At 38.3% G+C, this 22,914-nt stretch overlaps 3 protein-coding genes across 5 annotated transcripts in view; 2 read left to right on the top strand and 1 right to left on the bottom strand.

Annotated features, from left to right (window-relative positions):
- rttn (rotatin) overlaps positions 1-2,039 on the top strand; it is a 59,875-nt gene extending 57,836 nt beyond the window's left edge. Inside the window, exons 47-50 of the mRNA XM_051686926.1 lie at positions 712-815; positions 1,323-1,392; positions 1,538-1,662; positions 1,939-2,039. Of these exons, the coding sequence (XP_051542886.1) occupies positions 712-815; positions 1,323-1,392; positions 1,538-1,620 (257 nt within the window). The 3' untranslated portion in view covers positions 1,621-1,662; positions 1,939-2,039. The remainder of the gene's footprint in view (positions 1-711; positions 816-1,322; positions 1,393-1,537; positions 1,663-1,938) is intronic.
- Positions 1,962-10,797, top strand: LOC127434318 (CD226 antigen-like). Of its 3 annotated transcripts, none has more exons than XM_051686971.1 (6): positions 1,962-2,104; positions 5,537-5,863; positions 6,287-6,643; positions 6,986-7,088; positions 7,902-7,956; positions 10,660-10,797. In XM_051686971.1, exons 1-6 carry the CDS (start codon positions 2,038-2,040, stop codon positions 10,675-10,677), a joined length of 927 nt encoding a protein of 308 aa, XP_051542931.1. In that variant the 5' UTR covers positions 1,962-2,037; the 3' UTR covers positions 10,678-10,797. The 3 variants fall into 3 exon arrangements, with proteins under 3 accessions (XP_051542931.1, XP_051542930.1, XP_051542929.1); XM_051686970.1 differs by lacking the exon at positions 10,660-10,797 and adding an exon at positions 10,288-10,434; XM_051686969.1 differs by lacking the exon at positions 10,660-10,797 and adding an exon at positions 9,819-9,969.
- Positions 10,798-12,636: 1,839 nt separating this feature from the next.
- The window catches only part of LOC127434320 (docking protein 6-like), a 103,152-nt gene continuing 92,874 nt past the window's right edge, over positions 12,637-22,914 (bottom strand). The window contains exon 8 of the mRNA XM_051686973.1: positions 12,637-12,785. Within this exon, the coding sequence (XP_051542933.1) occupies positions 12,637-12,785 (149 nt within the window). The remainder of the gene's footprint in view (positions 12,786-22,914) is intronic.

The following is a 22,914-nucleotide window of genomic DNA, read 5'->3' as shown; positions in this document are numbered from 1 at the left end:
CTCCTCCCTGCTCAGATAATCTCCACTTTTACTTTCACTTTCCCATTCTTCTTCTGTTTCTGGTGATTCACATTATTTGTGCATATCACCCTCTACTGGGCAGGGAGGAGAATTTATGAAAAAAAAAAAAAAAAACTTAAAAATGTATCAGTTTCTCACCCTCACCTATCATATAGTGTCTGAAGATATGGATTTAACCACTGGAGTCATATGGATTACTTTTATGCTGCCTTTATGTGGATTTTGGTACCCATTCACTTGCAATGTGAGGACCTACAGAGCTGAGATATTCTTCTAAAAATCTTTCTGCAGAAGAAAGAAAGTCATACACATCTGGGATGCCAGGAGGGTGAGTAAATAATGAGATAATTTTCATTTTTGGGCTAACTTTTTCTTTAAGACTACCTTTCTAAAGGTGGCCAACCACACACAGGTGTTTTACTCTCACAGCAACACAGCCAAACTCTGAACTTTGGATGTGTCACAACAACCGCGATGGAATAATAAAAGTTTTGCACATCAAACCGACATTTCCACCCAACTGCTTTTTTTAGAAAGTGAAGGGGAAAAGATCATTGATTTGAAATGACTTGAATGCACACACCAAATGGTGTAAAGCGGTATAAAAACACTACTGATAATATCAGTAATAATATGCTGTGGCCTATTGTTACACACATATACAGTATACAACATGCCTTTTTATTTCAGATAAAGCCGTTGAGCTGCTGGTCTCTTGTTTGAGCAGTAGTTCATCAGATGTACGTACCATAGGAGCTTCTGCCCTCTGGGCTCTGTTGCACAACAATCAAAAGGTATTGTCATTTCTTCAAAGGCATCCTGTCATTATATATTGATAAAATAACTTCTTGCAAATAGTTTATGAAAAATGGGGGATACTTAAAATACATGTAGTTCACCCAAAAATAAAAATTCTGTGATAATTTACTCATCTTCATATATGGCTTTCCTCCTTGGAATGCAAAAGGAGAAATTTTTAGTAATTTACTGGTCGCTCTTTTCCATGCATTTACAATAAATGGTGACTGGAGCTTTCAAGCTTCAAAAAGGAAGCAAAAGCATCATAAATGTAGTCTATATGATTTGTGTGTGTTATTTCAAGTCTTCTGAAGGCATACAATAGCTTTGTGTGAGTAAAAGGCCAAAAATTTTGGTACTGTTAGAGTCAAGCAGCAACAGGATGTGACACAAGAAACTTAATATTCATGATAATTTTTATAAGACAAATTAAATGTGAGTGTCATCTCACGCACACTGTCTTACCCTTTATCTTCCAATCCTGCACATCTCCTCTTACAAAGGCAAAGGCTACTTTGAAGTGTCCTTCCATCAGACTGAAACTTGAAGAGGCATTCGTGTCCGCCAGGAAAGGTAGGAATAAATTCAGTTTGATCATAGGAGAGCCTCTAATTTTTACCTCTCAGATGGTACTACAGAAGTAGATTTATCTGGAATGGATCATTTCTTGAGAATAATGTATTTTTGTGGCAATTTTCTATCTGTTTCTTGCCCATAGATGCAGAACAAAGCAGTGACAAACCCTTGAATGCCTATCTTCTCAAGTGCCTGAGATATCTCACACAGATCTTCAGCTCCTAAGTGCCTCACTGCTGATGAAGATCATGGTTGTCAAACAAGAATGGATGTTTGAACGTCTGTATGTTTTAGTGTATTTAGATTTAATAGCATACTGTAAATGTTGATTTTTATCAGAAATGTGTCCTGTTTTTGTACCGAATCAATAAATTAAATTATTACACAATAGACGCCTTGTCTTTTTTACACCTACCTTTAGGTAGGTATGACTGGAAGGGGGATTTCAGAGATTGGTTTTAAAATCTCTTTCAGTTTCAGTTGTGTGGGAAGAGAAATTCAGCCTATTATGGTTTGGTGAACTTAAAACCTCCTCTCTAACAGTGTTCGACTGGTTGAGGTGATTGCGGATTCTTGCAGCTGAAACATAAAGTGCCTGTGGTCCCCGTCAATGCTGTATTCATTCTGTCTCAGAGGAGCAAGATGGTGGCAGTACAAAAGGATTACTGGTACTTCTTGGTACTCATGATGTCGCTCTATTTTCTTAAAGGTAACGTTTTTGGCACAGTGTTAGACATTTTTAGATTAATTTTAAATGCTTTGCCATTTTGAATGGTTTGTTATAAGGATTTGGTTTTTCCTTATTGAATATTGTGTATATTTTGCAGTCGGAATTATGAATGGTTAATGAATGGTTAAAGTAACAGACCAATAAACAGATGTACATCCTAGACTAATCACTTTGTAATCATTTTAAAAAGGAAATGGGAGGATATGTGCTGTCATTGCAAGTAACTTTGTATTTATACTTGAGCATTGTTATTGTTAAATTAGTTCTAGAATTGTCTTACAATGTCAGTGTCCATTACAACTTTGCTTTTAGTAAGTTATTCTGGTGTAACTTAACCAAATTAATAAACTGGAAGCAGATCGTATAACTTTAGGTTAAAGGTAGTTGTAGGTTTTTTATTTTTATTTTTTATTTTTATGATTGTACAGTACTGTGCAAAAGTTGTAGGCAGTTGTGAAAAATGTTAAGTGAGGATGATTTCCAAAATAATGCCATGAATATAAACAAAAACAAAATCAGTATTTGGTGTGACCACTTTCTACCTTTAAAATTGCATCAATTCTCCTAGGTACTCTTTCACAGGTTTTTTTCTTGGATGTTGGCTGGTCGGATGTTCCAGGCTTCTTGGAGTACTTGCCACACAGTTCTATGTATTTATGCAGTCTCAATTGCTTCTGTTCATGTAATCCCAGACTGACTCAATGATGTTGATATCCGGGCTCTGTGGGGGCCATACCATCTGTTGTAGGACTCCATGTTCTACTTCTATTCTATTTACAAAAGGATTGTTTGGAAATCAAAAATTGATATGTCCTTTTGACATACTAAAGCAGAAGATCTTATGACAAATGTTTTTGTGAAACATAATGTGCGTAACACTTTTGCACAGTATAATTTTTTTTTTTTTTTTGTCTCCTCTAGTTCATTTTAAATGTTCCTGCAGTGTGCCAAATGAATTTCTAAAAGTACAAATATCAAATTTCTCATGTAGTCCCTCAATGAATAGGTATGGTGGGCCAGAGGTGCACAACTCAATGAAATTTACAAAGCAAACAAAAGTTCACAACACGAAGAAATTAAGCACAACAATGAAATAATCCACAACACAATGAAATTAAGCCACAACACAAGGATTAAGAAAGGACTCGTGAATCGGGTGTTTTATTTTGACACATCAAGCCAAACTTTGTTATGTTGCCTGGAGGCAACACCATACCATAGAGCAGGGGTCTTCAACCATTTTCAGGCCAAGGACCCCTTGGTGGGTAGAGAGATGGAGACAGGACCCCCATTACATATTGTAGAAAATTGAGTGTTGCGTTTTATGCCTATAAAAATGTTCATGATAGGCTACAATATTATTGTATGTACATACTTCATGTTATTTGCATCGTAAAGCCATTGAAATAATAGTAATTAAATGCTGCCCTGCTGAAAAGACCAGCTAAAACCAGCATAAGCTGGTTTAAAAGGGGTTTTTGAACACTTTTTTTTTTTTAACTGGACAGGCTGGTTTTAGCTGGTCAGGCTGGTAATGCTGATCTTAAGTGGTTCAATTCCATTGAGTTGTGGATGAATTTATTTGTGTTGTGGCTTCATTTCGTTATGCTGTGGCTTATTTTTGTTGTGTTTGTGGCTTAATTTCTTTGTGTTGTGGATTATTTTTTTGTTGTTGTTGTGCCTTAATTTGGTTGTGTCGTGGCTTAATTTTGTTGAGTTGTGGATGAATTTCTTTGTGTTGTGGATGATTTATTATTAATTTTGTGTGTGTGTGTGTTGTGGCTTAATTTTGTTGAGTTGTGGATTAATTTTGTTGTTCTGGATGAATTTATTTGTGTTGTGGCCTAATTTCATTGTGTTGCGGCTTAATTTCATTATTGTGGTTTAATTTCATTGTTGTGTCTTAATTTCTTTGTGTTGTGGCTTAATTTTGTTGTGTTGTGGCTTCATTTCATTGTGTGTGGCTTCATTTCATTGTGTGTGGCTTCATTTCGTTGTGTTGTGGCTTCATTTAGTTGTGTGTGGCTTCATTTAGTTGTGTGTGGCTTCATTTAATTGTGTTGTGGCTTAATTTTGTTGTGTTGTTGTGTAATTTTGTTGTGTTGTGGCTTAATTCCATTGTGTTTCAGCTTTATTCCATTGTGCTGTGGCTTATATCTGTTGTGCCGTAATTTCATTGTGTTGTGGCTGAATTTTGTTGTGTTGTGGCTTAATGTCTTTTTGTGTGGCTTCATTTCGTTGTGTTGTGGCTTTATTCCTTTGTTTTGTGGCTTATGTCTGTTGTGTTGTGGCATAATTTTGTTGTGTTATGGCTTCATTTATTTGTGTTGTGGCTTAATTATTTGTGTTGTGGCTGAATTTTGTTATGTTTGTGGCTTAATTCCATTGTGCTGTGGCTAAATTTTGTGTTGTGGCTTAATTTCGTTGTGTTGTGGCTTAATTTCGTTGTGTTGTGGCGTAATTTATTTGTGTTGTGGCTTAATTATTTGTGTTGTGGCTGAATTTTGTTATGTTTGTGGCTTAATTTCATTGTGTTTATGGCTTATTTTTTTATGCTGTGGTTTAATACAATTTTTTGTGTCTTAATTCCATTGTGCTGTGGCAGAATTTTTTGTTGTGGCTTCATTTCATTGTGTTGTGGCTTTATTCCTTTATTTTGTGGCTTATGTCTGTTGTGTTGTGGCTTAATTATTTGTGTTGTGGCTTAATTTTGTTATGTTTGTGGCTTAATTTTGTTGTGTTTATGGCTTAATTTTTTTTATGTTGTGGCTTAATAAAAAATGTGTGGCTTAATTCCATTGTGCTGTGGCTGAATTTTGTTGTGTTGTGGCTTAATTTTGTTGTGTTTGTGGCTTAATTTCATTGTTTGTGGCTTTATTCCGTTGTGCTGTGGCTTATATCTGTTGTGTTGTGGCGTAATTTAATTGTGTTGTGTCTTAATTTCATTGTGTTGTGGCATAACTTCGTTATGTTGTGGCTTAATTTTGTTGTGTTTGTGGCTTAATTTCATTGTTTGTGGCTTAATTTATTTGTGCTTTGGCTTGATTTCATTGTGTGTGTAAATTTTGGTTTGTTCTGCACCTTTGGGCCAACATAAATAGATCTTAAGATGAATGCATAATAATTATAAAAGAATTAGCAAAATTATGTTTAAAATACTTTTATATGAAGCATAGCATGTCACAAACCAGGACATGTCAACTTTCCAAAAACATGTCATGTCAACTACCTATAAGCCTATTAGTTGCAGCACACAGTCTCTGATCAACAAGTGTTGCTGATTTTGCTTTCTCTGCCAGTGCGTATAAACAAGAAATTATGTATAATTATGTTTTTATTAGTTTATTTGAGTGGATATGCATTTATGACTAATTGTGTCTGACATCCCCTGTTTACACAATGGTCTTCTAGGATCTGTTCAGATGAAAGCCCCAGAATCGTCAATCATACTGCAGGAGGGAATGGTTTTGCACTGCCTATGCCCATGGAGCGGCCATCTCACTATGGTCTCTTGGACTAAAAAATCTCTTTCGCGACCTGTTGCAGTGTATCATCCTCAGTATGGCTCCAACTTTGCCCCATCTTATGATGGTAGAGTGGAGTTTCTCAAAACCACTCCCATGGATGGCAGCATTTCCATAATGAACGTCACTGAGGGCGACATCGGCCACTACCATTGCTCTCTGCAGACCTATCCTCAAGGTTCCTGGACCAAAGACATACTTGTCGAAAAAAAAGGTACAAGTATGGTACCTAGCCAAAATAATTTAAAAATTGCCATCTTGTCTCTGAGAAAGATCTAGGATCAACCTTTTATTTTACCACATTATAGATGACGAGCTAAACCAATAGGCTTTTCATACTATGCTTTTTGCATTTTGCAAAAATGTGGCCATAGTCTTGTTTTCTTTTCTTTCATGATATCAGATTCAACATAATCATCCAAGGTTAGGGCTGTGAAGCCGCTTTTATGGTGTTAACCCAGAATTGCGATGTCAAAGGCTCACAGAGTGAATTGCTAACCCAGGCTAAAGTATGAACATGGAACAAAATATCCCAGTATTACATTAACCCAAGGTTAACAAGTGTGAAAAGCCCAAAAGAATCTGAATTTATAGGGATCTTGTGTAACGAGACCCCTGATTCTTATTTCCCCCTTAGCAATCACCACCACCATCTCTATTCAACCCAACATTGAGTTGCTGGCCACAGAGAATGACAACATGACCATTAGATGTGACCACGTCCACAAAGGTGTGGTTTACCAAGTAAGCATAGAAAAGTTGGGAGAAGAGGAGGGCAGTAGCAACATTATAGCAACATGCCAGATGCTGGACAGTGGTGTGGAGCTGAGTGAGTTCTCCAGTAGAGGCCAACTAAACTGTAGTGATGCTATGGAGGTTAGTCTACACCTCACCAACATCATCAAAGAGGACGGAGGATTCTACCGTTGCAACTTCAGCACAGATTCTGGTGTCCAGACCACTACAATACTGCTGAACACTTTATCTAGCCAAGGTAGTGCTCATTTTCGATGTTAAAAGATTCCACGTTTCCCAGTTTAATATGCAGAGACAACTGTACACAAATCATTTGAACAAATGGAAGATTGGGAAAACAGTGATTATTTTTGCAATTCCGTTTGATGATGCTAGTGGTAAAGAAATTACACACACGCTTCAGAAATACTTAACTTCAGCACTTGACAAGTTTAGTACTTTCTTGCCACAAAAATATGTCTAAATTAGACTACTATGTATTATTTTGAAAATTGCATTATACCTCCAACTCCTGCCACAGTATTCCACAGGAATACAAAGCTGAAAAGTATGTTTAAAGCCCGTGTTTTACTCATTTCAGAGTTGAGGAGTCTTAGGTACATGCTGTATGTGTACATTGGAGGAGGGGTGGTTGGTGGCACTCTTCTGATGAGTCTCATTTTATTGCTGACAAGGGTGAACAGGTATGCCATTTACTACTAATCTTAAAGACATCCCTCTACTTTTAGACTTTAGCTTTAAACATTAAACCACCTTAGGTGATACTTAGATGTGTTCTTTATGAAAAGATCTTACAGGTGCTTAAAGCAGTTTGCTGATCTTATAAACCACAAAGCAAAAAAAGTGTATTGTTCCTAATATTGAGTAAGTTACATTTTACATAAAATATGGCCTGTTAATTTGTCTATTTTGCTCTGATAATTCAAATATTTCCAAACGAACCAAAGCAGGATCAAGTGTGCACGCCGTTCACAAAGAAAAGCAGAGTGATACAAACAGTAACGCGTCCCACTGCTGTTATACTAAATATCAGCACTTTTGGAATGCCAGTTTTCCAGTCAGAGTAGAGGACTAGAACTGCTGTATAATGAGGAATATTATGACAAGAATGTTGAAAATGAAAGCATAAACCCATATATTGCAAATCTAATAGTTTTGTGATGAATGTTGTGGCTGAACTTGGGTTGAAGGTCAAAGCAAAATACATTTTCCATAGCTTTCCATAGCTTTCAAAATGTATGAAGTTATAACCTTGTGGTTTGTTTGTTTGTTTGTTTGTTAGAAAGCCTATTAGTACATTGCCTCACCTTCACCGCCCAACACACTGGCTGCCAGCCTCACCAAGTTTAATACTTAGTGTGCAGTTTATTTTGTTTCAGTGATGCAAGGTTATCTCCATACTGCAGTGTTTGCTTTCCTGCTCCTTGTAGGACTCTTAGTAAATGATGAAGTGGACCTTAATTTCTGTCATATAAAATCTGTCACTGTTTTCACAGGAGGAAAAGGAGGAGAGAGGAATATAGAATCAAACTGCAACCCGGTAAAAGACAGGTAAATGTGTCAAATCAAAATTTTACTCCACACATCTGAGCATGTATTATTACTAGGTGAATCTCAAGAAATGTCCAGGTCATATTTAACCACAAAATGTAAAGAAAAAAAATTAAGAGATGATAGTTTGCATGAAGAGAATGAAGCCTTAGTTTTTAAAAAAAAATGTTTTTTAACTATGACATTATTTTCATGACAATTAAGCACAGCCACCCTCAAAATTCTCCGTACTGTAATGTGAAAAAAGATCATCCTCACTATGCTAATACAGTAATGAAAATCATCCTATCCATTTTCCTTTTCATCTTTTTTATCACTATATTAAATTCAGTATAACAGTTATGACAATGATGTATAAATACACAATTGAAATATTATTCACTTGCATTACAGTAAGATGCTTAATATAATGAAATAGTCATGAAAATTATGTCATAATGAAAAATTTTATTATTTGTTTTTATAATGAAAAAGGTTTTTAAAATAGGCTTCATTTGCTTTCAATTTTATAATTTTATTAATTGTTTGTGAAATCTTGACAGATTTTGTGAGATTTATCCTGTTTTGCCTTATGGAGAGAGCAGCTCATTAACGTACAGCTGCTGGTTAAGCGGACACTTAACCATGTTTTTAGTGTTGGAATAATATTCATGTTGCCTCATTTCAGCATTATTATACATTATTTTACTTAACCTGTATAGGAACTGCAAGGATACCAATTCTCCTACTTACTGTATATCAGTATCAAATGGTCAGCCTGGTCTCATGAACATTATGTAACCGTAGCAACATTTTTGCAAAATGAAATTATGCCTGATATGTTTGGCTGCAGTATCAGTGAAATGTCCAGCGGGGGCGCCAAAAGCGAGTGAAATGTTGTCGTAATCAGATAAGGTTTTTAAGGTGAATATTAAAAGGAGATTTTAATGAGTAAAAATCCCTCCCTACCCTAAAACTTTAATCTAAACCTAACCAATAGTGATCTAAAAGCAAATGAGAGGTGAACAAAACAGACATCCTTACCCTAAACCAAAACCTAACCCTAACTGATAGCGTCCAAAAACAAAATGAGAAATGAAAACCACATTTTCTGAAGCAACCATTTCATCTCATGTCGCATCTATGATGCTTTTGTCTCACGTGTCAGCGTGCATGTTTGACTGGTCTCGAACCATCCAAAGTCCAACACTCTATGAGGTGAGCTATCGCAGAAGCTAATCACACTGGAATAAGTGTGTAAATGTAGATGAGTCTGTAATACAAGCGTTAAGATGTATATTTTTTCAAATGATGCGTTGTAGTAAAAGTGTTTCGATGTAACATAGCAGTGTGTGAGTAATAGAGCGAAAAATACGTGTTTATAAAGTCATAATCAGCTGTTGTAGTCGTGCTTTGTAAGAAAGTGAATAAAATTTACAGTTGTTGCAGCGCCTCTAGTGTAAATTTTACCAGGAAACTGTGACAAAATGTAGAATTCGGCATGTAAAACTCAGTTTGCAAAAATTGTTACAGTAACGTTCATTCTATGAGACTAGGTAGTAAATATCAGTCTTAAATTTGTTTTTACTTTAACAACTTTAAATATAATTAAAAAAAGGTGAATTCTACATAAAATGTATTGCATAGAATATTGAATCATTATTGATACAAAACAAACAGATGTCTGATACTGAAAAGTGGGGCCACATTCTTGCAGCCTGCATCGAATGTGGCTTTGTTTTTTTTAATTGCCACTTCCAGCTTAACGAATGAAAGACATTTATCATGTACGTTGTGTAATACTTCTAATGCTTCATTTTTTATTTACATTCATGTTTCTTCATTACATTCATTATTTACTTCGTGTTTCCTTTCTATGGCAGCATAACCAATATGATCATGGCTGTGTCTATGACAGGATGAAAAAAGGGACCCGAACGGGGGCAAAAGATAAAGAAATATATGCTAACTTTCAGATAGTGAGAGCTCATGAAAAACAAAACCAGAAACGAAAACAAAAGAGATGATTGCTCAACATTCTATAAGAATAATGACACTGGATGTTAGCTGCTCATGACCGCATTGGGGGAAAACAAAATAATTTCCTCTCTGCTGCTTTATAAAGCCTGTTTGACAGGTAATCTATTTAAGAAGGTTTCTGGATGATTACTTAAAAGCCAGATCTAAGCGAAAGTCCTCTTTAAGCAAACTCCAAAGCAACACTTTCATTTGAGTGACTCTAATTATCAAACGATTGGACCAAAGGGGACTTCGAGTGGATGACTTCGCTAAAAATCACATCCTTATTTTGTGTCTCAGTTTGAGGCCAAATCATGTTCTCTTTCTCTACAGAAATGGACGTACAGAGAATGAGGACCAGAGGCTCTGTTACCAATGAGAACTGTCAATGCTCAGCTTACTGGGTTCTTGATGGAATATGTTTTGTCTGTTTGTCATGATATGCTTTATTTGTATCATCTCAAGAAGAGTAATAATGACTTTAAATTATTATGAGCATTCAGAATTCGGAGAGCTTCTCTGATCTTTGAGCAGAGAGCACTTAACATTTACAGGAATAAAATGAATCACATTTTGATGCATCAATGTCTTGAGTTTTTTCCCCCATTGCCTTGATCTCAAAAATGGACTTTTTTTGATCACACATAACAAATATTAGTCTTTTTTTTTTTTCATTTGGCATGCCCAATTCCCAATGCGCTCTAGGTCCTCGTGGTGACGTAGTGACTCGCCTCAATCTGCTGCCTCTGCGTCTGAGACTGTCAGTCCGTGCATCTAATCACTTGGCTTGTTGAGCGCGTTACCGCAGAGACCTTGCGCGTGTGGAGGCTCACACTATTCTCCGTGGCATCCATGGACAACTCACCATGCGCCCCACCGAGAGCGAGAACCACATTATAGCGACCATGAGGAGGTTACCCCATGTGACTCTACCCTCCCTAGCAACCGGGCCAATTTGGTTGCTTAGGAAGCCTGACTGGAGTCACTCAGCACACCATGGATTAGAACTTGCGACTCCAGGTGTGGTTGTCGGTGTCTTTACTAGCTGAGCTACCCAGCCCCCCCAACAAATATTAGTCTTAAAAAAATAAAATGTGTTTTGGGCTCATTCAGTATTTTGTTGTATGCATGATGTACTGTACAGTATAAGACTCGTATAAAGCAATTAACATGCTTAGTGGACTTTTCTAATTTTATACACTCATTGCAAATAAACCGCTCTTAATTATCAAACGTATTTACATTCAGGGGTTTATGTAAAGTCCAGTTTATTTCACTCAGTAAACAACATATCCACACAGGACAAAGTTCTACATAATGAGATGGAATAAAACATGGATGGACAAAAAACCACAAACAATTACACATAAACACACACACACACACACACACACAAAATGAAGGCTGGTGTAAATGCGGTAACACAACCGGAGAAAGACATCTTTACAAATGAATCCTGGAAAACCTTAAAGGGAATGTCCAGGTAATTTTCATAACTAGCAAGATGTGTAATAACATGGATTTAAACACAGTGTTTGACCAAATTTCCCTTTAGAAACCCCCTCAGAAAGGGACATTCCCTTTTTAAACAGTAAAATACATTTAAATGATATAGTATTCACTGTATAAAACAGTGGTTGTTAAATTCACATTCAAGCGCAACAAATCTCTGACTAGAACAAATTCTGAATAAATGCTCAAACTACTTAAAAAAAAAAAAAAAAAACAAAATGTTCTTAGTATAATTCATGTTATTCTAAAACCTTGAGATCCACATTATGACATGATCTTTTTTTATATATATTGTCATTTGAAGGTATGTTATGGTCTAGGCGTAAAACCCATTAGATGAGTGAATCTGTAGGCCTATTGATTGTCTGCACTGAATGTGTTTGTGTTTCTGTTTACGCTTTTATTATCCAATAGCTATATCTATAAGACCACTGCAGTCATTCAATAAAATTACCGGAACAGCATTTTCCTGTGCAGGAAGAAAATAGATATTAGATTCTGCCTTTAGAAAAAAGGGGTTATCTTAATTCTGTTTTACATGGATGACTAGAGTGTTTCTAATTGAATCATCTTTCTAGCCAGAGTCTGATCTAGCAGTCTGAAGGCACTTTTATGCAGTGTGAAGCTTGATTCAGTTTTACCTAACCTGCCACACTGCAGGCGTCTACAGACATTATGGCTGCATATATAGCAACACAGACCAAGGTGCAAAACAAGTTTTAACTTGAAAGTGCTGGGTGCAAAATAATAACAATAATTCTCTTTTGACAGAAGCTAACGGAGCAAACCTCTACTAGGTGTTTCAAGAAGACAGACAAAAATGCAACAAACATACTTTGCTCTGTGTTGCAAGCGCTACAGTGCTTCAATATTTACAGTACATCTAAAAAATAAATGCAGAAAGTCCATTTTTGAAACAACACGAGGAAAATAAAGTTTATGGTACAACTTTTTGGCATTTGTTTTTGTATTTTTTGTGTCAAGGTACAAAAAGAGGCTTCTAGAGTTTGTAGTATACACAATGTTCTACAAATAATTATAATAATTAATTATTAAGTCATACATATACATACATATATATATAGTTCATACTGTACATGTGTCTATATGAGCTTTCTAAAGCTTTGGAATGTCCAGGAGTTTTGGCTTTACAAGCCATGAGAGTGCATGTCAACGGAGCGGTGAAGTGCTGCATTTCCTATCGTGGCCGCTAGAGGCCGCTGTTGCTTGCTCCTGATTCTGTTCTTCCTCCGTCTTCTCAGAGAGGAAGCTTTGAAACGTCTGTGCTCGTGGAATGAGTGTCATAGTCAGACTCGTGCCTAGAAAGAGAGAGAGAGAGAGAGATCATTACACGTTGCTGACACAGTACTGATTTGAAAAGACATTCAAGTTCACAGCACAGCACTGATTGCCTTTGTGCATTAATATCACACTGTTTTTGAAACAACAAGAAACAAAATTCTGGCAACTGTCCATGTATCAGTGTTTGGCACGCTCTAAGGAGAGGAAGATGGCTTAATTCGATTTTCTAGAGGTGATTGTGTGATCAATTATGGATAATATGGAGGACACCATCCAGAGTTAGATGAGGATATCTGCTCTCTGAGTAGGCGATACACACATCCAAAGCCCATATTTAGTGCACTGACACAAATAAATTCAAGCTCAAGGAGCACATGACAAGGGCCTTATTTAGAAACCAAGTGAGCTGGCTACATCTTGTGAGAAACAAAATTGCATGCCATTTTTTAAGTACTGCAACTCTCAATCAGGGTACTCAGACCTGCTCAGCTGTGGCCCAATTTGCAAACTTTTACATCCTAGTAGGTATGTGAGATTATAATTTGTGCGTCCCAATTCATAGTATGTTGAAAATAGTAGCCTATGCCAAAGGTACCTGGATGGTACATTATTTCCATTGGAGCAGTTTGTGACCGTTCACTTTTTAACTTTTTTGGTGTTAAAAATACTTTCTCTTATCCCATCTTAATATGCAGAGACAACTATAAGTTAGGCATTCATAGGTTATTTTTCTTGAAAACTGTAAACACTGTGTCTCTGGCGCTTTAAAAATTCCTATGTCCTGGCTGACACAAGATTGACTCAACCAATGGCATGAGTTGGGGGCGGGTCTATCTGTTTGTTTGATCAACGGAAGATGGGGGTGTATTCGGAAAGCTGTTTGAAAACAATAGTTATTTTTGCAATTCTGTTCGGTGGCACTAGTGGCGCACAAATTGCACACTTCAGCCTTATATGTGTGAACTTAAAGGTGCAGTAATTTTTTCCTCATTAAAAAAAGTTCAACTCCTAAAAACATGAATTGTAATTTTGCAACATATGTTGAAAATTATGACCACTCATTTAAAAATGAAGACTCCAGTCATATCAGTAACCTTATAAAAGCTGTTTTATTCTACATGGATAGGGTCCACACAGGGGGGCTGCCATGTTAGAATCACATGACCAGCCGAATACTACTCGGTTAAGCCACACTCTCACTACGTGACTGTCCGACTACCTGAAACGCTGTACTGCTCACATTACACAAAAAGGTTTCTTGTCATCTGTCGTCTTCTTGACTTAGCAGCACTCATACTACACAACATAACGCAGACAATGTGCACAAACTACAAGATCTTTGGCCAAGATGATCCCCGGCCAACAGATGAAAAAGCGTTTTCACAAATAAATCATCATATATTTCCAAGAACATTCAGTAGACAAAAAATTCCAGACAACACGAGTTGTGGAAAGTCAGATTGGATCTAGGATCGTTAAACAGCTTTATACCGTGTGTGCCATTGAAGAGACTGTACGTTTATCTCTCACAGCCTCGTTTTCATTCATTCCTGTTAAAAATCAAAGATGGTGCTACTATGAATAATGTCTATAGTAATGAGCTTGATGCTTACACATATACTGTATTAACATATACAATATTTATCATATATTTTCCTTTCTCAAGTAAAGTAAATACTCATGTATTTTACAAAGGTGTGGTCACATAAGACTTTGTGGTTCATTGGCTTCCATTCTTACGTACACAAACGTGGGAACTGGGGAGAGAGGGAATGCACGCATAGCCTATTCTTAGGCATTTTGTCTGCACTTGTGTGGTGAATTTTAAATCTGGTGAACTCTGACCTGTGAAGTAGTATAGCAAAAAGTCGTTTGACATGTAGCCTATGTATAATTCATTAATTAGAAACTGAAGCCCTAAAGCTATGGAAGAATATAACAATCAATAAATATTAATATTGTGAAATATGGGTATAAATAAATAAAGGATGAAATATATCTATTCAAGGGTGTAAAATGAAAAAACTCATGATATATGACATGGTCTTCATGAAATGTAGTATGTGCAACGTTAAAATAAATATGTCAAGAAATAATTAAATACATTATGAAATGTTGCAATCAATAATTAAAAGTAGCATGAATAGTGAGTTCAAAAGTGTGAATATTTACTTTTTTACTTATGTCAAATGAAACATGACATTAAATATGCCTTTAAACGAAATAAGACATGTGAGATACACCTTGAAATGAAATAAGACGTGAAATAAGTCATGAAATGTAAACTGTCATTTTCAACTGTCAAAGTTGCGTGAGTTAAATGATGGGCTGAATGGTTCTCAAAGACCCGCATCCACAGCCAAAAGAAGACTGAGCCTGTGGGTAAGATGTGAGGGAGGGATGACTGGGTCATCTTGAATCAACTGTTGATGCCTACTGTAGTAAAACTATGGCTGCTCTGCTGGACAAACCGCAAACAAATCGGAATATGTTCACACAGAACGAGGCGCCTGTAGATGAATTTAGTGCTGCCTGAATTAAATTAGCTGCCTCTCTTAGAAACTCTGGACTGGATTTTGGTCTCTACATCTTTCCGAAAGACTCCGTCTTCTTTAGGCTGTTATCCTAAGTATCCAAGTCTTTGAGAACCATTCACACTATAGACTGCATTTGTTGAAAGCTGATGAATACCACAGCAAATAATTTAGGCTTGTCTCTCAATAAAGAAATAAACAAAAAAACAAATTCCACCCACAGAAATTATATTGGTAATGTACAACCAAAAGTTAATGTGCCTGGAAAAGTATTCCCACCTCAAACCTCAAAAAGGATGATTTAGACAAGTTAACAGCTCAAATTATAAACTGGGTTTTACAGAATAATTAATGTAAGTGCTTTAACAAAAAAACAAGCTACACATTTCATCTTTTAAACCCTCTGAAACACTGGCCCAGTTTACTGTCAGTGTAAGTGTTACTGTAAAAGTATTTTTTTTTTTTCTAATTTCAAGTTAAAATTACTTAAAGTGGTCAACAATATGCCACCACAACTACCGTCGACAGCGCTTAGCTTAGCTTATCGAACCGAACATAATCATTGAAGTATGCAAATTTGTACACATCACTGGAGATCTGAGACCTGATTTCAGTTCCAACCCACCTCTGACACACCACAACCATCTAATCAACAATGTTGGCTTTCCTGAATATGCAAGGCAGGTGTGTTAGTGGAGGATTAGAAGTAACCTCTGCAGGTAGGCACATTTATCCTGGAACAGGACTGAGCAGCTCCCGCTCCAGTACATGATTCAAAGAGCACACGAGGGGTCCCATCCAGATGTCACACTTTGGATGTAAGTGGATTTGTGGGAGGCACCGTGAACTCGAGGGCAGGCAACTCAGAGCGCCACTTGTCCTGCATGCTTGGTAAACATGTATGCCTCTGTGGCCCTAGCGACCTGCTGATAGACACACCATCCACATGTGTGTGTGTGTGCGTGCGCGTGTGTTTACATCACCTTTAGTAATTGCAGTCAGGCTACCATATACAGTATATAAATAGATATACACACACACATGATCTGAGCTGCAGTGTGCTCAACAGGATGGATGAAATAAAGCAACAGCCAGATAAACAGCCTGCATGGAGCCTACATGTTGTATCACTTTCTATAACTAAGACGATACAGTCAACCAAGAAACTGTATCTTTATCAGACTACATAGCCTGAAGTATGAGCCCTTTACTCATTTGATCATATATAAAATATAGCAATATGATAAATAATACTTTAACAAAGTTTAAAAGTGTAAATTAAACTTATAAGCTGTTATGATAAAGCATTGCCTTCCTAGCAAATCAAATTAGACACCATACAGACAATATAGAAATAAAATCCTGTATCAAAGATATTTCTCATTAAAAAGACCCCAGTAATCTGACACTTGTCTCCTCTAGTCTACAGTTTCAGAAGAGATCTCAACAATGTCTCAAAATTTGCACAGACTTGCCAACACACCAAAGTCTGCAGTCAAAAGTTAGAGATTTCAGCATAAACTCAAATATTTCTCATCAAATATTTCCAAGACCAAATTATCTTGGCTATACGCTTTCCACATCCTACTGTGTCAACAATTGCCTCATTGGCTTCTTATATATAACAAATATACTGTATGTATTTGTCTCAGAATCTGTTCAGATTTGACAATATGAACTATAATCAACAAAATTATCTTGGCATTGTAAATTTTATGGCTCTACTGTACACTACCGGTCAAAGGTTTTGAAACACTCATTATTTATTATAATTTTTTTTTTTCCTACACATTTTAGAATAATAGTAAAGTCATCAAAACTATGGAATAACATAAATGGAACTATGGGAATTATGTTGTGACTAAACAAAATCCAAAATAAATAAAAACTGTGTTATATTTTAGCATCTTCAAAGTAGTCATCCTTTGCCTAGAATTTGCAGACATGTACTCTTGACATTTTCTCAACCAACTTCTTGAGGTATCACCCTGGGATGCTTTTTAAACAGTATTGAAGGAGTTCCCATCTATGTTGGGCACTTAATGGCTGCTTTTCTTTATTATTTGGTCCAAGTCATCAATTTTAAAAACTGTCTTTTTATTATTACATTTTAGTTTTATAATGAAATAAATTAGTATGGTGGCACAATTATATTTTTATCTACAAAACTAATTTCAAACATTTAAGCATACGCCAGATCAAAAGATTTTTAAGATCATGAGAAACATTTCAGTTAAGTGTTTCAAAACTTTTGACTGGTAGTGTGCCTTAACAAATACCTCATTAATTTCTAATATATACATAATATATACATATATAACTGAAAACTTGATTAAGTATCCTGAGCTTTAAAAGAGCACCCTTTGAGCAATAAAATCTTTAAGGTCAGTAAACAACATAATTTACTTTATGATGGAATGACCTAAATGTGTTGAAAAAAAAAATTAAATGTGGAAGAAATGTTTGGTAAGCAAAACCCTAACAAACAAGTAAATGATTACACAAGTATTAACAATTAGCTAAACCTATATAGGGTACAATGGGTCTAAAGGATCCGTGGGGTAAAAGGCTCCATTGATTTTATTTTCCCCTAAAACACTAAATAAAAACAAAAAACTACCACAGTACTTTCCTAAACACCTGCTAATCACTATACACTGGAACATTTTCCTGATCCATGAAATATTTGTGTGTAATGTCTAAAATTTGATTTGAGGCAATTTGATCTAATTTTTATTATTTTTAAAAATGTTGCAAATTTATGTAGCTAATGAAAATCCCTGAAATTAACACATTTCTTTTGAGACAAAATACTTCTTTATCATTTTCAGTTTTAAGGTAATTAAATCAAACATTTTTTAATAACTGTCTATAAGTGTAAGGATAGTATTTGGGGTAAAAATCTCCCCTGTTGCAGGGGCTAAAGGCCCCCTATTAAACACATTGTTTTTCTTAAAGTGTGGCAAATTGATTTGTTATGAAAAATGTTCAAAGTGGGCTCACATTGACTCATCCAATCATAATAGAGATTAGTTTGTTTATAAAATATTTGAGATGTAATAAAATGCCAAATGTGTTTGAAATAAACAGGGAATGATTGACTTTTTCTGAAGAAGTTATTCTGAGTAAGCACCATCTTCATTTGTTTCTCAAAAAAACATCTTGCTGTCTCAAATTTATTTGCATTAGTTGACAAATTGTGCCCTATAACTTTTGCTCCTATAGCTACATGATATCACTTTAAACCCGCTAGGGGCCTTTTTAACCCAAACAAGGGAGCCTGTTACCCTAAGTGTGGGGTAAAAGGCTCCCCCACCATTTTTTTTAAAAACTGAATTTGAATCAAAACAACATTCAGTTATTATTTATCTTCTCACAAATGATGTTGCTCCATCAATAATCAATAAAAATAAATAAACTTTTTGACCTTGAAACATTTCGTGAACAGAAAAAAGAAAAATGTCTTTAAGGGGTGCCTTTAGCCCTGTTGTACCCTATATGTGAAAGTTGGTTATTCAAAGAGGGATGTTGGCAAACACTAAACACCAAATGAGAAAGAAATAAGAAAGGCTCTTCCCAGATAAAACTCCCCTCCCTTTTGCTTTGAGTTTTTAAAAGGGGTTATATACACAGAAAATGTGTATTGATTTATTTAGAAACATGGGCATCTTTTAACATTTATTCTAACTAATAACATTGACAGAAGTGCCGCTGTGTTTGACTCGCCAATTTCATCTGCAAACAGCCAGTTGGTCAACACCATCAGTTTCCACCACATGAGCTCGAACTAACAACGCCAAAGAAGAAAACAAAGTGACATCCTCTCAATTCTTCTTCGTTATTTTCTGTGAGATGGCAGAGGCCAAACATGCATTTTCAACAAGCCGTATCTCACTTGAAACAAGCCAGTCTTTAAAAAAATGCCATTTCTCTGCAGATCTGTTGCTCAGAGTTTTGGCCCCATTTCTTCTGAGTAGGACAAAAAAAGGAATTATCTGCTGGGCTGGTAAACAAGCATATTTGTGGTGTGCGAGACAGCTCCTGCAGTGCCAGGGCTCCGGGTTAGATAACAGCTGTCACACAACTACACACACACACGTATGTACATACACACATACACACCCACACGAGACTCCATCGGTCTGATCTAACCTGTGGGACGCACATGATCTGTCATTGCCTTGACATTAAAACAAGTTGGTCTCCCCATTCTACACAGGAGCTCTTGAGCATGCAGAACAGAAACAAGAGAGAAAGGGTGCTAGATAGAATATTGTACTTCATGTCACACACCCATACTGCACTATGTAATTACCCTGCTGTAAAAAAAAAAAAAAAAGCATAAACCAGCCAAGAGATTTACTGGTCTTAGCTGGTTTAGCTGACCATGCCCGGTCAAGCTGCTCTCACAACCTGGTCAAGCTGGTCTTCAATTGGTGTAGATGGTCTCACAGCCTGGTCAAACTGGTGTTTAGTTGGTCTACTCTAGATGGCCTCACAACCTGGTCCTCTGCTGGTCTAGCTGGTTTCACAGCCTGGTCAGCTGGTCTTGCTTGTCGCACAGCCTGTTCAAGCTGGCCTTTAGCTGGTCTAGCTGTTCTTCAGCTGGTTTTGCTGGATCTCACAGCCTGGTCAAGCTGGTTTTCACCTGGTGTAGATGGTCTCACAGTCTGGTCAAGCTGGTTTTCTGCTGGTCTTGCTGTTCTCATAGCCTGGTCAAGATGGTCTTGCTGGTCTCACAGTCTTTTCAAGCTTGTTTTATAGCCTGTTCAAGATGGTTGTGGCAGCGGGGGCGTGGTCAAGCATCTCTCCGGAGAGAGAGAAAGCGGTAAGGGCGCTTACACCTGAGTTAAATTATGTCTAACACCTGTCTCTAATTTCAGTGAGCATGGGGAGAGCGGCATAAATAGAGCCACACAGCAGTTAGACGGGAGAGAGAGCCTGGGCAGCCAGACTGTGAAGCCAAAAGTTATTATTATTACAAAGTTGAGAGTGTATTTTGTAAGCTAGTTTGTGGATGTTTTTTTAGATTGTGTTATCCAACAACGTAAAGCCCTGAGAGTGTGTATGTGCTGCAGTGAAGAAAATAAAAATGCCGGAAGAGCCCTCCCTCTCTCTCTCTCTCTTCCTCCTGTCTCATTCCCCTCCCCTATCTCCTCTCGTTCTGCTCTCTGTCCAGGTCCCATTCCTGCCCCACACAGACGAGGAGGACTTCAGCCACTGAAACCAGTTCCCCGGGTGTGGGAGGTGACACCTTCCCCTATTCCAATGCCCCGCCGCTCTCCCCCTCAGGGGGGGGTGCCCACCGATGCAAGTGCGGGAGTACGCCTGGGCTGGCCTGCTGGAGGTGCGGAGACCCGGGCCACTTCCGAGATCAGTGCCCCCTGATGGAGCTGGGGACGGTGGTGTGGGTCTCTGACCTCCCACAGGCTGCCCCCGACCGGGCCGGAGCGTACCAGATACCGGTAAGTGTCAAGGGGGGTACTCACCAAGCGTTGGTGGACACCGGGTGTAATCAAACCACTATCCACCAACGCTTGGTTCAACCCGAGGCATTGGTCACAACTAAAACGGTGAAGGTGAAATGTGTACACGGGGATATTCACAGGTATCCGGTTGTGACCCTGACGATTAAATTCCAGGGGAAAAAGCATAGAGTGGAGGCCGCGGTTAGTTCCCGCCTCACCCATCCGCTGATTTTGGGGACTGATTGGCCTGACTTTAGAGCTTTATTAAAGGGAATTTGCGCGGATGGGTCCTGTATGAAGTTAGGGAGATGTGCAATGTACGATGCTCTGGCAGGGGAGGCGGAGCCAGGGCCGTCCTCAACAGCTCCACATCATAATGACGAGAGAGGGGGAGAGGCTGCAGCCCCTCCCCTTCTCAGGGAATTCGCTGAGGGGGATTTCCCTTTGGAGCAGTCGCGAGACGAAACCCTCAAACACGCCTTTGACCAAGTGAGAGTCATTGATGGTCAACGACTCCAGCCTGACATCGCCCTTTCATACCCCTATTTTGTAATTATAAATGAGCGGTTGTATAGAGTGACACAGGACACTCCGACCAAAGAGGATACAACCCAACTTTTGATTCCAAGGAGCCGTCGGGAAATGGTATTCCAGGCGGCTCATTATAATCCCATGGCAGTTCACTTAGGAGAAAGGAAGACACTGAACCGTCTAATAGCCCGTTTCTATTGGCCGGGCATTGGCGTCGATGTCCGCAGGTGGTGTGCGGCATGCCGTGAATGCCAGCTGGTTAACCCACCAGCCACCCCAAAAGCGCCATTGCGCCCTCTCCCTCTGATCGAGGTCCCCTTTGAGAGAATTGGAATGGACCTCGTCGAGCCATTAGAACGGTCAGCAGGCAGACATCGCTTTGTATTGGTCCTAGTGGACTATGCAACGCGATATCCGGAAGTAGTGCCTCTTTGCAACATCTCAGCACGCAGTGTTGCGGAGGCACTCTTCAAAATAATCTCCCGGGTGGGAATTCCGAAAGAAATCCTCACCGATCAAGGCACAACGTTTATGTCATGGACACTACGCGAACTGTATGAGTTGTTAAATATTAAATCGATTCGCACCAGCGTATACCATCCTCAAACGGATGGCCTGGTGGAATGATTTAATAAAACCCTCAAAAACATGATTCGTAAGTTCGTGCACGACGATGCTAGAAATTGGGATAAATGGCTCGACCCCCTGTTATTTGCAGTATGAGAGGTCCCGCAAGCTTCCACTGGCTTCTCCCCATTCGAGCTGCTGTATGGGCGACGCCCACGCGGTGTGCTTGATGTATTGTGAGAGGCTTGGGAGAAGGGACCTTCAAACAGTAAAAATGAAATTCAGTACGTTCTTGATCTTAGAGCAAAACTCCACACTTTGGGGCAGCTAACACAGGAGAATTTGCTCCAAGCTCAAGAACGACAGCGCCGACTGTATGACAGGGGAACTCAGCTAAGGGAATTTGCACCGGGAGATAAAGTGCTTGTATTGCTTCCCACATCGAGCTCTAATTTACTCGCCAAGTGGCAAGGACCCTTTGAGGTCACACGACGAGTGGGAGATCTCGATTATGAGGTTAAATGAACCGATAGAGGGTGTGCACATCAAATATACCACCTCAATCTCCTGAAATTGTGGAGGGAGGCGGTTCCCGTGACGTTGGCTATGGTAGTTCCCAAGAAGGCGGAGCTCGGACCGGAGGTGAGTTCAAAACATAAACAGTTCACCCCAGTCATTTGCGGAGACCACCTCTCACGAGTCAACTCACGGAGGATGTGTTCTCCCCTCTACCGGGATGTACAAACCTCATCCATCACCACATCGAGACCGAGCCGGGGTCGTGGTACGTAGCCGCCCCTATCGATTACCCGAACACAAGAAGAAAATCGTTCGGGAAGAATTGGATGCGATGCTTGATATGGGGGTAATAGAAGAATCCCACAGCGATTGGTCCAGCCCAGTTGTTCTAGTGCCTAAGAGCGATGGGTCTGTGCGATTCTGTGTGGATTATAGAAAAGTCAACGCGGTGTCTAAATTTGATGCATATCAAATGCCTCGCGTTGATGAGTTGCTCGATCGGTTGGGCATTGCTCGTTTTTATTCGA

Source organism: Myxocyprinus asiaticus, chromosome 44 (assembly GCF_019703515.2).
Source record: "Myxocyprinus asiaticus isolate MX2 ecotype Aquarium Trade chromosome 44, UBuf_Myxa_2, whole genome shotgun sequence".
NCBI classification, from domain to species: domain Eukaryota; kingdom Metazoa; phylum Chordata; class Actinopteri; order Cypriniformes; family Catostomidae; genus Myxocyprinus; species Myxocyprinus asiaticus.
The sequence above is the reverse complement of the archived record's forward strand: the minus strand, read 5'-3'. Positions and strand labels throughout refer to the sequence as shown.

Coding starts and splice junctions, on each gene's coding strand:
- LOC127434318 (XM_051686969.1), top strand. CDS start 2,038: ATGGTGGCAGTACAAAAGGATTACTGGTACTTCTTGGTACTCATGATG. Junction 6,644..6,985: donor GAACACTTTATCTAGCCAAG/GTAGTGCTCATT, acceptor TACTCATTTCAG/AGTTGAGGAGTCTTAGGTAC. Junction 7,957..9,818: donor TGCAACCCGGTAAAAGACAG/GTAAATGTGTCA, acceptor TTTCTATGGCAG/CATAACCAATATGATCATGG.